The 12822-nt window shown below is 52.8% G+C and overlaps 2 protein-coding genes across 3 annotated transcripts; both read left to right on the plus strand.

Moving 5' to 3' along the window:
* Positions 1 to 80: 80 nt before the first annotated feature.
* LOC103179186 (heat shock factor protein 2) lies at positions 81 to 9579 on the plus strand. Of its 2 annotated transcripts, XR_487949.2 has the most exons (14): positions 81 to 173; positions 2590 to 2698; positions 2922 to 3046; positions 3179 to 3303; positions 3546 to 3621; positions 3792 to 3853; positions 4311 to 4416; positions 4725 to 4825; positions 4960 to 5115; positions 5420 to 5525; positions 6729 to 6794; positions 7109 to 7178; positions 7636 to 7890; positions 9287 to 9579. XR_487949.2 is itself a non-coding variant. In XM_007894320.2 (13 exons), exons 1-13 carry the CDS (start codon positions 81 to 83, stop codon positions 7827 to 7829), a joined length of 1389 nt encoding a protein of 462 aa, XP_007892511.1. In that variant the 3' UTR covers positions 7830 to 8102. The 2 variants fall into 2 exon arrangements, 1 of the variants encoding a protein (XP_007892511.1); XM_007894320.2 differs by lacking the exon at positions 9287 to 9579 and having other exon boundaries at positions 7636 to 8102.
* A 94-nt stretch (positions 9580 to 9673) lies between these two features.
* LOC103179188 (protein FAM243-like) lies at positions 9674 to 10664 on the plus strand. Its single transcript, XM_007894321.1, has one exon. It carries the CDS (start codon positions 9848 to 9850, stop codon positions 10658 to 10660), a length of 813 nt encoding a protein of 270 aa, XP_007892512.1. The 5' UTR covers positions 9674 to 9847; the 3' UTR covers positions 10661 to 10664.
* The last annotated feature ends 2158 nt before the right edge of the window (positions 10665 to 12822 follow it).

A 12822-nucleotide genomic window follows, 5' to 3' on the forward strand; every position in this document is an offset into this window, starting at 1 on the left:
TTTAAATTCAGATTTTTTTTCCGTCCCTCTCTCTCTCTCCCCCCCTCCCGCCCCCTGTACCCCAATCGTTCCAATCAGCAATGAAGCAGAACAGCAGCGTGCCTGCCTTCCTCAGCAAGCTGTGGGCGCTGCTGGAGGATTCGGGGACAGACCAGCTGGTCTCCTGGAGCCGGGTGAGCGAGCCAGCGGGTGCGCAACGCTGGGTGGGAGGGGGGGGGGGGGGGTCGCGGGGTCCTGGTATTTATACCCCCCCCACACACACACCCTAATTGGAGAGGGAAGGGGGTCCCTCCTTTAAGCTGCGCGCACCCGGTGGTGGTGGGGGGGGGGGGGGGGGCGCGGGGTGCAGCAATTTTGCCCAAAGAAAGATACAGCAACAGGACAGAGAGAAGCATTCCCTGTTTTGTAGTGGGAATGCCGGAGGGAGGGCGCGGCGGGGATTGCTGTGAGGCTGCGCTGTGGGTGTGAAACCGGGGTGGGGGGGGGGGGGGGGGCTGCCCGGGGAGGGTTGTGGGGGGAGAGGGGGTAAGAACTGCGTTGCCCCCTTTCCCGGGGTGTCTGGTGCTGAGGGGAGGGGTCAGTGTCGCACTTTATAAACGGGAGCGAGCGATGTGATTGGCCGCCAAGTTTGTTACTGTTTCACTGGGCGACACGTGACTCGGTTTGCCCCGCCCCCTCACCCCCCATTCACAAAATCTCCTCATAGCCACCTCAAACACCCCCCCATACACACATACCCCTCACCCCCCCATACCCCTCACCCCCCCATACACACATACCCCTCACCCCCCCTCATACCCCTCACCCCCCATACCCCTCACCCCCCCTCATACACACATACCCCTCACCCCCCATACCCCCTCACCCCCCCATACACACATAGCCCTCACCCCCCCTCATACCCCTCACCCCCCTCATACCCCTCACCCCCCCATACACACATACCCCTCACCCCCCCATACCCCTCACCCCCCCATACACACATACCCTTCACCCCCCCTCATACCCCTCACCCCCCCATACCCCTCACCCCCCTCATACACACATACCCCCCCCCCCATACCCCTCACCCCCCATACACACATAGCCCTCACCCCCCTCATACCCCTCACCCCCCCTCATACCCCTCACCCCCCATACCCCTCACCCCCCATACACACATACCCCTCACCCCCCCTCATACCCCTCACCCCCCTCATACCCCTCACCCCCCCATACACACATACCCCTCACCCCCCATACCCCTCACCCCCCCTCATACCCCTCACCCCCCCATACACACATACCCCTCACCCCCCTCATACCCCTCACCCCCCCTCATACCCCTCACCCCCCCATACACACATACCCCCCCATACACACATACCCCTCACCCCCCTCATACCCCTCACCCCCCTCATACCCCTCACCCCCCTCATACCCCCATACACACATACCCCTCACCCCCCATACACACATACCCCTCACCCCCCCTCATACCCCTCACCCCCCCATACACACATACCCCTCACCCCCCTCACTACCCCTCACCCCCCATACACACATACCCCTCACCCCCCTCATACCCCCATACACACATACCCCTCACCCCCCCTCATACACACATACCCCTCACCCCCCCTCATACCTCTCACCCCCCCTCATACACACATACCCCTCACCCCACCCTCATACACACATACCCCTCACCCCCCCTCATACACACATACCCCTCACTCCCCCCTCATACACACATACCCCTCACCCCGCCTCATACACACATAGCCCTCACCCCCCCTCATACACACATATCCCTCAACCCCCCTTCATACACACATACCCCTCACATACACCCCCCACATACATATCCCTCACACACACACCCTCACACACACATACCCCTCACACACACACCCCTCATACACATATACGCCTCACACACACACCCCTCATACACACATACCCCTCACACCCCCCCTCCTCATACACACATACCCCTCACACGCACATCCCTCACACACCCCACACACAAACACATGCTTCATACATAAGTAATGGTTAATCCCTGTAGCCTTTGCCCAGAATTATTTTGAAGGAAAATCATTTGAGGTGAAATGATTGTATGAGTTGCACCCCTGGCTCAGTCAGCCACACACTCAGCTCAGGAGGCTGGGGGTTCAGGCCCCACTTTGGGACTTTGATCTTGTTGGGTCAAGTTGACACTCTCGGGCAGAGCTAGGGAAGTGTTGCATTTTCCGAATATTGTCCTTCACGTGGGATGTTAAACCAAGGTCTGCCTGCTCAAGTGGATGTTAAAACCAGATTTTTTGTATGTAAGATGTAGTGGCTGTATTTTATAGGGAAACACAGCAGCCAATTTGCACACAGCAATGCCCCACAAACAGACATGAAGGGAGTGACCAATTTTATTTGTGGGATTGATGACCAGAACACCAAGAAAGAAAGAGAAACTCCCTTGTATTTTTAAACAGCGCCATGGGATCTTTAGTGTTCAGGCAGTATGGTTCGCAGTGATGACTGCCTCTTGGTGGGAATGGGGGTGACTGGCTCTCAGCTGTGACAGGCTCTCCTCTCTGTATATATCTGCAGAATGGGACCTGTTTCCAGGTGTCCAATGAGGGGAGGTTTGCCAAAGAGATCCTGCCGCTCTACTTCAAGCACAGCAACATGCCCAGCTTCATCCGCCAGCTCAACATGTGTAAGTGCCAGTGCTGGGCGCTGTGTTACCGGAAACCTGCAGCCCAACTTTGTCTATAATACACACAATGGGGTGCGTGCGATGGGATGCTGCAGTAAATGTTCCCCAGAGCTGTTGCCCCCCCCGGGCAGTCTGGCAGAAGGATAGCGTGTCTAACGCGATGTGCACCTCCCATGACACGTGTGAGGCGACCCCGGTTAGCGTGTTTCCTTGTTCCCCGCAGACGGCTTTCACAAAGTGGTGCTTGTGGACGGACGGCTGCCTCGGGACCTTGATGATGTCATCGAGTTCCAGCATCCGTATTTCAGACAGGGCGAAGCCCCTCTGCTGGAGAACATCAAGAGGAAGGTACGGAGGGTGTCCCTGTCTCTGGGGGCATGTCCATGTCTCGGTGGTGGGGGGGTCCCTGTTTGGGAGTGTCTGTCTCATTAAGTCATGTGTGTGTGACACAGGCTGATGGGTGATATTCTCGTTTTCAAGGTGTCGGTGAGCCGAACGGACGATGTCAAACTAAAACAACAGGAAGTGTCAAAGATCCTGTCTGAAGTCCGTCAGATGAAAGGGAAACAAGACCTGACCGACAACAGGATTCTGGCTATTAAAAGGTTTTGTGTGTGTGTTTGTTTCGGAGGGGGGGGGTGAGATGTGCATGGGGGTTGGGGGTGTGGAGTGGGAGAGGCTGTGTGTGTATGTGTGGAGGGGGGAGGGGATGCGGGATATGGGTTGAGCGATGCTATCAGTGAGTGAGTAGGGACTGGATGCAGGGGAAGGGGGTAAACTGAGCGATGACCTGGGGAATTGGTCTAATAAAACTGCTGATAAATCTCTCTCCGTGTTCTCTCTGTAGAGAAAATGAAGCTCTTTGGAATGAGATCTCATCCCTGAAACAGAAACAGCTGCAGCAGCATCAGGTCATCCGCAAGGTACTGATCCCCCTCTTCCCCACCACCCCTCTCCGGCCATCTTCCCAATTCTCCCCCCCTCCCGGCCATCATTCCAATTCCCCCCCCCACCTCATCCCCACCCCTGTCGGGTGTTGTTTTCCCTGTACTGAGGTTCTGTTGAACTGCAATAAGAGGTTCTTTCCCGACAGATCGTCCATTTCATCGCCACCATGGTGCAGTCAAACAGCGTGGCTGGCATCAAGAGGAAGATGTGAGTCTCACCTTCTGATGATTGTATTCACTGTGACACAATTATGCTCACTTTCTTTGGGTGTGAGGGTGTCTGTGTGTCAGTGTGTGAGGGTGTTGTGGGTGTGAGCGTGTGCGTGTGGGTGTGTGTCTCTGTCGTTGTGTCTGTGTGTCTCTTTACCACATTTATGTATTGTGATTGCTTGCCATGGTTGAACATAGGAACCTAGGAATTGCTAGACGAATAAAAGGCCCAGGTCCATCTTGTTCACCGTCTACCATCCCGTTAGTCGCTTGTTACAATAATGGAGATGTTGATAGTGGTTCATTCTGTCTGGGTTTGTGTGATCCACTTTAACTAAACAAATGTCACAGTCTTCGTGTGTACGGGAGATTTTCTGCAAGTGTACAGCCGGACCTCGGGGGTAAGTGGTTGATTCCGGAAAGCACTCAGCGAGTCGCTGTGACCTTGTCCGCAGGCCTCTGATGATCAGCACCTCAGGGGGGACGCACTCCTACGCCAAGTACAGCCGGCCAATCACCATGGACGCCAGCCAGGACCCCACAGCTGTACACGGCATTCCGGTAAGACCCCACCCCACGTGCAAGTGAAAGGCACTGCTGGCAGATCAGCAGGACTGGGCCGGGCTGAGGGTTTGACTGACTGACTGACTGACGCGCACACACACACTCCACTGCAGTGCTGGGGGGAGCGCTGCTTTGTCGGAGGTGCCATCGTTAAATTCAGACATTAAACAGAGCTCCTGACTGGCTGTTCAGGTGGGAGGTTAATTTAAGCACATTGGCCTCTCACTGTCGGTGGGGTGGGGTGTCCTCACGCCTTGCCCGGACTCTGGAGCATTCGGTGGATCTGACATATTTTCTTTCCTCAGAAATGTGAAACATGTGAGAAAAGCAGCGTGTATCCAGGCCGAGTCATCATCTCTGACATCACCGACCTGGACACTGACCAGGCTCTGGGGGAGCTGCCCAGGTAATGTCACTGCTCCGCAGGGCAGGGGTGGGGGTAGGGCAGGATGGGGCCAGGGTGAGGATGGGATGGGGGGCTGAGGCTGAGGTCACCGTCTGCACTAATTGGCCATTGCCTCCGTGTCTCTGTCCCGGCAGCTTTGAGCCAAGTGCAGCCGAGACGCTGTTCAGCGGCGACATAGAGACTCCATCGCTGGCACCTGGTGCTGGAGGCCCCACCTTCACTTCACACGACCTGTACGATGCTTTCCTTCACGACAGCTGCCACATGAGCGATGAGGAGATGTCCGACAGGTGAGAAACAGCCCCTCCCTCCTGACTGGTCTGAGTCACTAGCCTCGCCCTCCTACCCGCACCCCCACCTTTGCCTTGGAATGGTAGCCGAGGGCACTCACTGTGTGATATAGCGCGGCGGGGAGAGTTGTTTACAGACAAACTCTTGTGTCAGCCTGGCTGGGTCGCTCGTGCTCGGAGGATTGTGGGTTCAAACCCCGCGTATGGAAGTTGAGCTCCCGGGCCAGGCTGACGCTCCAGTCCGTGTACAAACCTTTTCCTCATGTAGAAAATGGAATCTCGCCATTTCCCGTCTCTCCGGCAGGAGTGAGCTCATGGACCATCCAGACATGATTGACAGCAGCCTGGCCCAGATCCACTCCTCTCTCAGCAACGCTCAACTCAACATCAACCTGGACTTACTCAGAGAGGTGAGTGGGCACCGTGGGGGGGCTGGTCTTTTTACTCCTGAAGCCGTTTGTTGGAAAAGAGAAGGGAGTTTCTCTTCGTATTTTCATTTTTCGGAGGGTTGGTCACGTCGGCAAATTATTCTTCCCTTTTCGGAGCATGATAACTTACTTAGTTTCTTTCAGTGAACAGTGTTAATTTTTCTGTTAAAAATGTGTTCTATTCAATGAGTTAAGTGTTGAGGGACACTACCCCAAGTGAAGGTCGCTGTATAAATGCAAGTTGTTGTTGTTGATGTTGTTGCGGCAGCCAATAGAGGGCACTCTCCTCTAACATAACATGTAAGAGCCTTCGAGCCTCCGCCCCGACATTCAATCGTGGCTGATCTTCTAATCTAACTCCAGCTAATAACCTGACGCTGCCTTATCCCCATATCCCTTAATCCCTTTTGCAATAAGAAATCTATCCAGATTACCTGTCTGACCCATGTGTCTGAAAAGGAAAACGTCTCTGTATCACTGAGGACACTTTGGTCACATTTCTTTTATGGCTATTACGCAAATCAGTTTTTTTTTTTAAAAAACCAGATTGTTAAATTCCATTAACCGGTTAAAATTAGGAGATTGTGGGGACTGAGTTTAGATTCACTCCTAGTTTACAAACTAACGACAGGACACGGGAAGCTCAGTGGTTAGAGTATTCGCCTTGAGCAAGTTTCCTTACTCCACACACCTGATAATAATCCCTGAAGAAGAAAAAACAATAGTAAATTGGTCATTTCAATCCACGACTGTTTGTGGGACGCTGCTGTGCGCAAATGGCTGCTGCGTTTTGCCCACAAATATACAGTCAATTCACTTTACAGTCTATTCTGTGAAGCGCTTTGAGAAGATGTGATAAAGCGCTGTATCAAGTGCAAGTATTATTATTATAGAATCTCAGTCTTACATTTAATGCTTCGTACCTATTTATAATAATAATAATAATAATCATTGTGCACAGCAGCGTCCCACAAACAGTCGTGGATTGAAGTGACCAGTTCTGCTTTGAATCAGTCAGTTATATATTAACTCAGAATGTGTAAGCCGTTAAACTATGAGATCGAAGTCCTGATGTGAGGCTTGAACCCGCAAACCCCTGCCCCTCCAGGCGAGCGGGTGAGTGAGTGACTGAGACAGACTGACTGTGACACATTGTGTGATGGTTTCTCCTGCCTGTTCTTGCAGCTCTTCAGTCCGTCCAGTGGAGGGTCAGTAACTGCCTACGCTGACGTGGGAGCCCACACCCAGGAGGTGCGAATTGTAGTTATTCAGTTACTCCTCTGCAGTTGTTCGCTGTCTGATAATTTGGTGTCTCTGCTTCTGTGTCTCTCTCATAATTTATCTCTTTTAGTCTTGGTATTATTCTGGCCTCTCTCTGTCTCTCAATTTCTTTCTCTCAGTCGCTCTCTGTCTGTCTCTGTCTCTCTATCTTTGTAACTGGACCGAGCTGTTACTGATAATATCACATTGTGAAGTCCTGATTGCCAGGAGGGAGGGAGTGGGTGGGGATGTAAGGACCAAGTTGTGGGGATCAGTAATGTCCGGTTGGGGTTTGTGTGTTGCAGGCGATGGCTGGGGAGTGGGAGTTGAGCCAGCGAGTGGGACACGAGGGTGCCCTGCCCCCGGCTGAGCAAGGTGAGCTGTGTGAGCGCTCCCCGGGGATGTGCAGAGCACAAGGGGAAGCTACCGGGAGCCGCGCAGAGACATTAGTGCAGTGGTTAGAGTGTTCACCTCGCAAGCAAGAGGACCCAGGTTTGATTCTGGGCATAGCAAACCTTAGGCAAGTTTCCTTACTCCTCACACATGCTTCTGTTTACCTATTGATCACTCAATCCACGATTGTTTGTGGGACGTCGCTGTGCGTTGCCCACAAAATACACAGTCACTCCACTTTACAGTATATCCTGTGAAGCGCTTTGAGATGCCTCAATGACGTGATAAGGCCCTCGTGTCAAATGTGAGGATTATTATTGTTATCCTCCTGTGTGTTGAGGAGGTTTGCATGCGGGAGCTTTGTGGGGGAGGGGTGGGTGGGGGAGGCTGTTTGCAGGGCTGTGGTGGGCACACACTGAGAACTCGCTGTCTTTTCCAGAGAGCGGGGAGCGGACGGATGGCTCGTACCCGAGAGAGGAAGAGGAGGAGGAGGAGGGGGTGGACATGCTGCCTACGCTTCTGGAGTTGGCACAGGAGGCTGGCGCTGGCGGCAGCTTCTTCCCCCCCACGGCTGGGGCCGAGGCCTTCAACCCCCCTTCACCAGAGCAGAGACCCCCCTTACTGTGCAGCTAGACACAGGACATCGCCCCCCCGGGGGGCGGTGGGGGCAGGGAGCCCTGGCACTGACTGGAGAGTACGCTGTGGCTGTGAAGGAGCCCAGGGCTGTAGCTTGGTCCTGCGCTGGTTCTGAGTTTAAACCTTCCCGCCCCTTGAGCCGGCCGTTAATTACAGCTTTCAACCTGAATGTGGCCTTGCACTTTGTATGTTGATTCTCGTGTGACTAGACTAGGCTTTCACCAGGGGAAGCGAGCATTGCTGTGGGCTTGTGTACCCCCCCCCACTATCCCCCTCCCACCCATCGTTATCGTTCCCCGTGTCAGTCCCCCGGCAATCCCTCCTCCCTGGCAGTTGACCTTCGACGCGGTGGTGAATGGTCAGAGGTGACTCGGTGAGCGACGGTCAGGGGGAAAGGGGCAGTGCTGTGGGCTTGTGCACTCCCCCCCACTATCCCCTCGTATTCTCCGCCCCCCCCCCCACCCATCATCCCCCGCCCTCCGCTCCGCCTGCCTTAGCTGGAGGCCAGCACATCATTGTCTCCGTTTGCAATTTTAGAAAGCTATTGTTAAACCGTTTATATTGTATGTCTGTGTGTATGTGTACGACTGACTGACTGAGTCTGTGTGTGTTTTCTTCTGTCTCTTGTGTGTCTGTATGACCTGAGTGTGTGTGGAGGAGAAAGCAAAGACACTTTTTAACAAAACTAGGGATAGTGGATTATTTCCCACACGATCAATAGTATAAATATTTGTGTGGCAGCACTGCCCACAGCCGGTTTTATTTTTTGCGTGTGGCGCACGCACGCACACGGCAAGCTTTGCACTTTGTAACGGGTGGCCTGGCGTCAGCCACGCTCCCGAATTGGATGGAGAGCAATATGTACTAAATGTATCCCGGGAGGTGCCATTCTATGTGAGGACAGTGGGAGTCCATGGCCTCTGTGGCTATGATGTATGTCTGGGTGCAGCTCCTGTTCTCAGCCTTAAGCCCATTGACTTCAAATTCAAGATTTGTGGGAAAATTCTTCCCCTGGAGACTGACCTTCTGGTTTCCCTTCAAAACGACTTGAAGGCCGAAGGGAAGAATTGTCCTCTCGTGAGCTTCATGTTAAAGACGATGGTCCTAAGGCTAAGAACCTAGGAATCTCAGATCCCTGATGTTTTACCCCAATAGATTTCTTCGCCACATGAAACAAAAGCCCTTTTATCGGATTTTCTTTCAATTTGTGTGTGTGTGTGATGGGGAGAAAAAACCTGTACATAGTTTTTGCCAGATGTTGTTTTCTAAGTGCTTTTGTACACTAAGCCAGTTAGCACAGCACTGTAGTGTGTGCAGTGTGGGTGTGAGTGCTGGACAAGACGTGTTTCTTACAAGGAGTGAACATTAAACGTATAATACCAGACGTGCTGTGTGTGGGCTCTGTGTGACTGCGGGTTTCACCTCATTGACTTTTTAACCTCCTCGATTTACAGCAACGACTTGTGTTTAAGCAGCGGCCTTCACGCAGGGCAGCATCCCGGAGAGTGCAACAATGGTGAGGTTCGAGTGCCAAGCCGGGGAGAAAGGGGAGATGGATGAATGGATTTGCGGTCGAAGAAAGTCTTCAGGTGTGATCTGAAGATGGGCAAAGAGGACGAGGTGCAGGGATTTGGGCAGAGGGTGCCAGAGAGTGGGGGCAGTACTGTAGTGGCTGAAAGCAGGGAATGTTTGGTCTCATGAAGGTTTGAGCGTAACTGAATGATCTTTCATTTTCTATACGTTAACAAGATCAAGCTCTTCACAGGAAATTCCTACCTCTCGCGGTGTCTTATTGTTTGTAGGCAAATGTGTCGTCAGTTTTCGCACCACAACGTCCCACAAACGGTCACCAGGTGAAACCGCAATTTAATCCAGACAACGATTGTGTGTGAGGTCAAAGGTCCCAGCGACGAGGGGCTTGAGGTCAGGACACGCCAAGCGTTCTGGCCACTGTGACGTCACAGAGAGCCTGAGCCCCGCTGCGGCCGAGAGGCAGCCCAGGGGATGTGGAGAATATGCGTATTTTCATCAACCTCCTGAGAGCCAAGGTTTGTGTGAGTGACGTGATCAGCCCCGGGCGGAGGCAGTGTCTGCAGTACATCAGGACACTGCGAGCTCTGCAAAGCGAAGGTCTCTACACCGTGTACCTGGGGGAAACCCCCCTCCCCGAGAGCCTGCTGATAGGTGACGTGTCGCCCCAGCCGGCCAGCTCCAGGGGTCCGGCCGAGCAGGGCTTGATGCTGGTACACGCCGGGGGGATGAGGGGCTGGGTACCGTGGAACTACCGAGTCTTCTTCGGATGCCAGGAGCTGTGGCCTGTGCCGGAGACGGTAGGGAATGCCGGTGAACGGCTCTTCCCGGAGTTTTGCCATGCGCTCAGGAGCTCGTACGGGAGATGTGCTGTCGTCGTCAGGACAAACCAACGGCTGCCGTCCCTGGGCACGAAGAGGAACCATCTGGCCACAGCCTCACTCGAGCTGCCTCAACACCCACCAGGGGACGGCCAGGGCTGCCCACCACAGCCAACCCCCACCATCACATATTGCCCCCAGATTGCCAACTCCTATGGGCACCAGCTGCTGTGGCTGCCCTCTCATCACCCTCACCTCAGCCCCCTGGAGGCTGCCTGGGCTACCCTCAAATGGACTATAATAAATAACCGGAAACAGTTCACCATCAGTGCCGTCCCCACGGTAACGGGCTACCGGTGCATCAACGTCAAGGCCCTGATGGAGGCCGCGGTGGAAGCCGTAAGCCACTCCAAGTGGCGGCTGTCCATCAGTCGGGTCAAACGGTGGGAAAATCATTACCTTCAGCAGGAAGCCTAGGGCCTGCTCACCGGCTAATAAACCCTCTATTGTCTGTTAGTTCCCGTATTTTATTCCCGTCGCTGTAACCTCATTTTTAGAAATTACAGAACCAGGAAAAAACCTGGAATGTGAGAGGGAAAGTGGTGAACACGTGGGGGGGTTACACTGCAAAATGTTTATGGATTTTAAAAAAGTGCAAAATAGGAGGTTTGTTTTTTATACAGGTAACGTTAACCCTGTACAAACCATCGGTTACTCCACAGTACATGGTCCAGTTTGGAGCCCAATGATTTAGGAAAACTGTAAAGAAGACACAGTGTAAAGCTTCCTCCACACTGTCCATCCCAGGTCAGGGTTAGAGACACAGTAAAGCTCCTCTACACTGTGCGTCCACACTCCCAGGTCAGGGTTAGAGACACAGTAACGCTCCTCTACACTGTGCGTCCACACTCCCAGGTCAGGGTTAGAGACACAGTAACGCTCCTCTACACTGTGCGTCCACACTCCCAGGTCAGGGTTAGAGACACAGTAAAGCTCCTCTACACTGTGTGTCCACACTCCCAGGTCAGGGTTAGAGACACAGTAACGCTCCTCTACACTGTGCGTCCACACTCCCAGGTCAGGGTTAGAGACACAGTAACGCTCCTCTACACTGTGCGTCCACACTCCCAGTTTAGAGTGAACACAAGTTAAGAGAAAGAAAGATGAACATATCTAAACTTGCTCTAAATAATTCCCCTTAAACCATCGCTTGGCAACCAGAATAGAATAAACAAACATTGTGCCAGAATGCCAACCCTAAAGTCTTCCATTACAGCATCAAGATATTTCCTAAATGAGTCTGTGTATGTGTGAGTACAATTGAATGTGAGTGTATGTACCCGTGTGTGAGTGAATGTGTGTGAGGGAGTGAGCGTGTGAGCAGAATGAAAATAATAATAATCCTTCCATTTGATATAGCGCCTAATCACATCGTTGAGACATCTCAAAGCCCTTCACAGGATACATTGTAAAGTATAGTGACTTATGTGAGCCTTTCACCCATAAAATGCACAGTCACTACACTTCACAGTATATCCTGTGAAGCGCTTTGAGATGTCTCAATGACATGATAAGGCACTTGATCAAATGCAAGCATTATTATTATCAGGTAAGGCCAGGATCACAGTAGATTCTTCACCAACACTCGCAGTCTGTGCTCATGTGGAGAGTGTGTGTGTGTGTGGGGTGTGTGGAGAGGACATTCATTCACACCCAACCCCTCTCACAGGAAGGAATCAGGCTGCAGATAAGCAGAAGTACAGTGTATAATGAGTGATTGTGAGCAGGTTGGTTTGCTGGGGTGTGAAGATAAACACTGGCAGGTTTGTACACACTGTGGGAGGGGGGGGCGGAGGCGGGAGAGTGAGTGGATTATTCCTTATCTGTTGATTGTGAGGCTGGAGTTGCTGAGCAGCCGTGTGACTGGAGCAAAATCAGGTCACCTGAGGAGCGGAGACAACACTGAGCACTCAACCAGGAGCCCCTCACAGGCAACTGGAGTTTGATGCAAATATTGAACAAAGTGGTGAAAATTTCAACCTGGGATGTGTTAAATATCACTGGTGTTAACCCATGAGAGTAACCCTCTCCCCTTGACTCTGTGACAATGGATTGGTTGCACATTGGACTTGTGGTTGGCAGAGTGCAGCGCGGGCTGGTTATCGGGTTACCAGTTTAACTCTGATTTTCTTTTGCCCAGCCGGGTGTCTGACACAACCGGAAACTCATTACCATGTTTAAGAGTCTTCAAACCAAACTGAGAATTCCACGCATCCCACCTACACATGGAAATCCATGTGAACCACACGGAAGAGATAGATTGTTGGAATGGGATGCGCACTCTTTCTCTGGAGGGATGTATCCTGCTCACTTAATTCCGAGTATTAGGTGCCAGTTGGCGAGAGCCAAGGCTTTGGGGTGGGGGGGCCCAGAGTGTGCGGTGGGGTAACTGCTGGAGTCTAACCAGCTAAAACCACAAAAGTGCATAGCTTGCTATTGGCAGCACCATCTGGCCAGCTTTCCCGCTGCTTGTCCAGCTAGGACCCCTCTCCCCGTTAGTTAGGGCTTTGGCTGCAGGGTCACCAGGGGCTGAGGAGGAGGATTCCCGGCCTCCAGTGACTGGTCGGCCCTTCCAGGTC

Source organism: Callorhinchus milii, unplaced genomic scaffold (genome assembly GCF_018977255.1).
Source record: "Callorhinchus milii isolate IMCB2004 unplaced genomic scaffold, IMCB_Cmil_1.0 Scaffold15, whole genome shotgun sequence".
NCBI lineage: Eukaryota > Metazoa > Chordata > Chondrichthyes > Chimaeriformes > Callorhinchidae > Callorhinchus > Callorhinchus milii.

Coding starts and splice junctions, on each gene's coding strand:
- LOC103179186 (XM_007894320.2), top strand. CDS start 81: ATGAAGCAGAACAGCAGCGTGCCTGCCTTCCTCAGCAAGCTGTGGGCG. Junction 4,417..4,724: donor CAGCTGTACACGGCATTCCG/GTAAGACCCCAC, acceptor TTCTTTCCTCAG/AAATGTGAAACATGTGAGAA. Junction 5,526..6,728: donor ACCTGGACTTACTCAGAGAG/GTGAGTGGGCAC, acceptor CTGTTCTTGCAG/CTCTTCAGTCCGTCCAGTGG.
- LOC103179188 (XM_007894321.1), top strand. CDS start 9,848: ATGCGTATTTTCATCAACCTCCTGAGAGCCAAGGTTTGTGTGAGTGAC.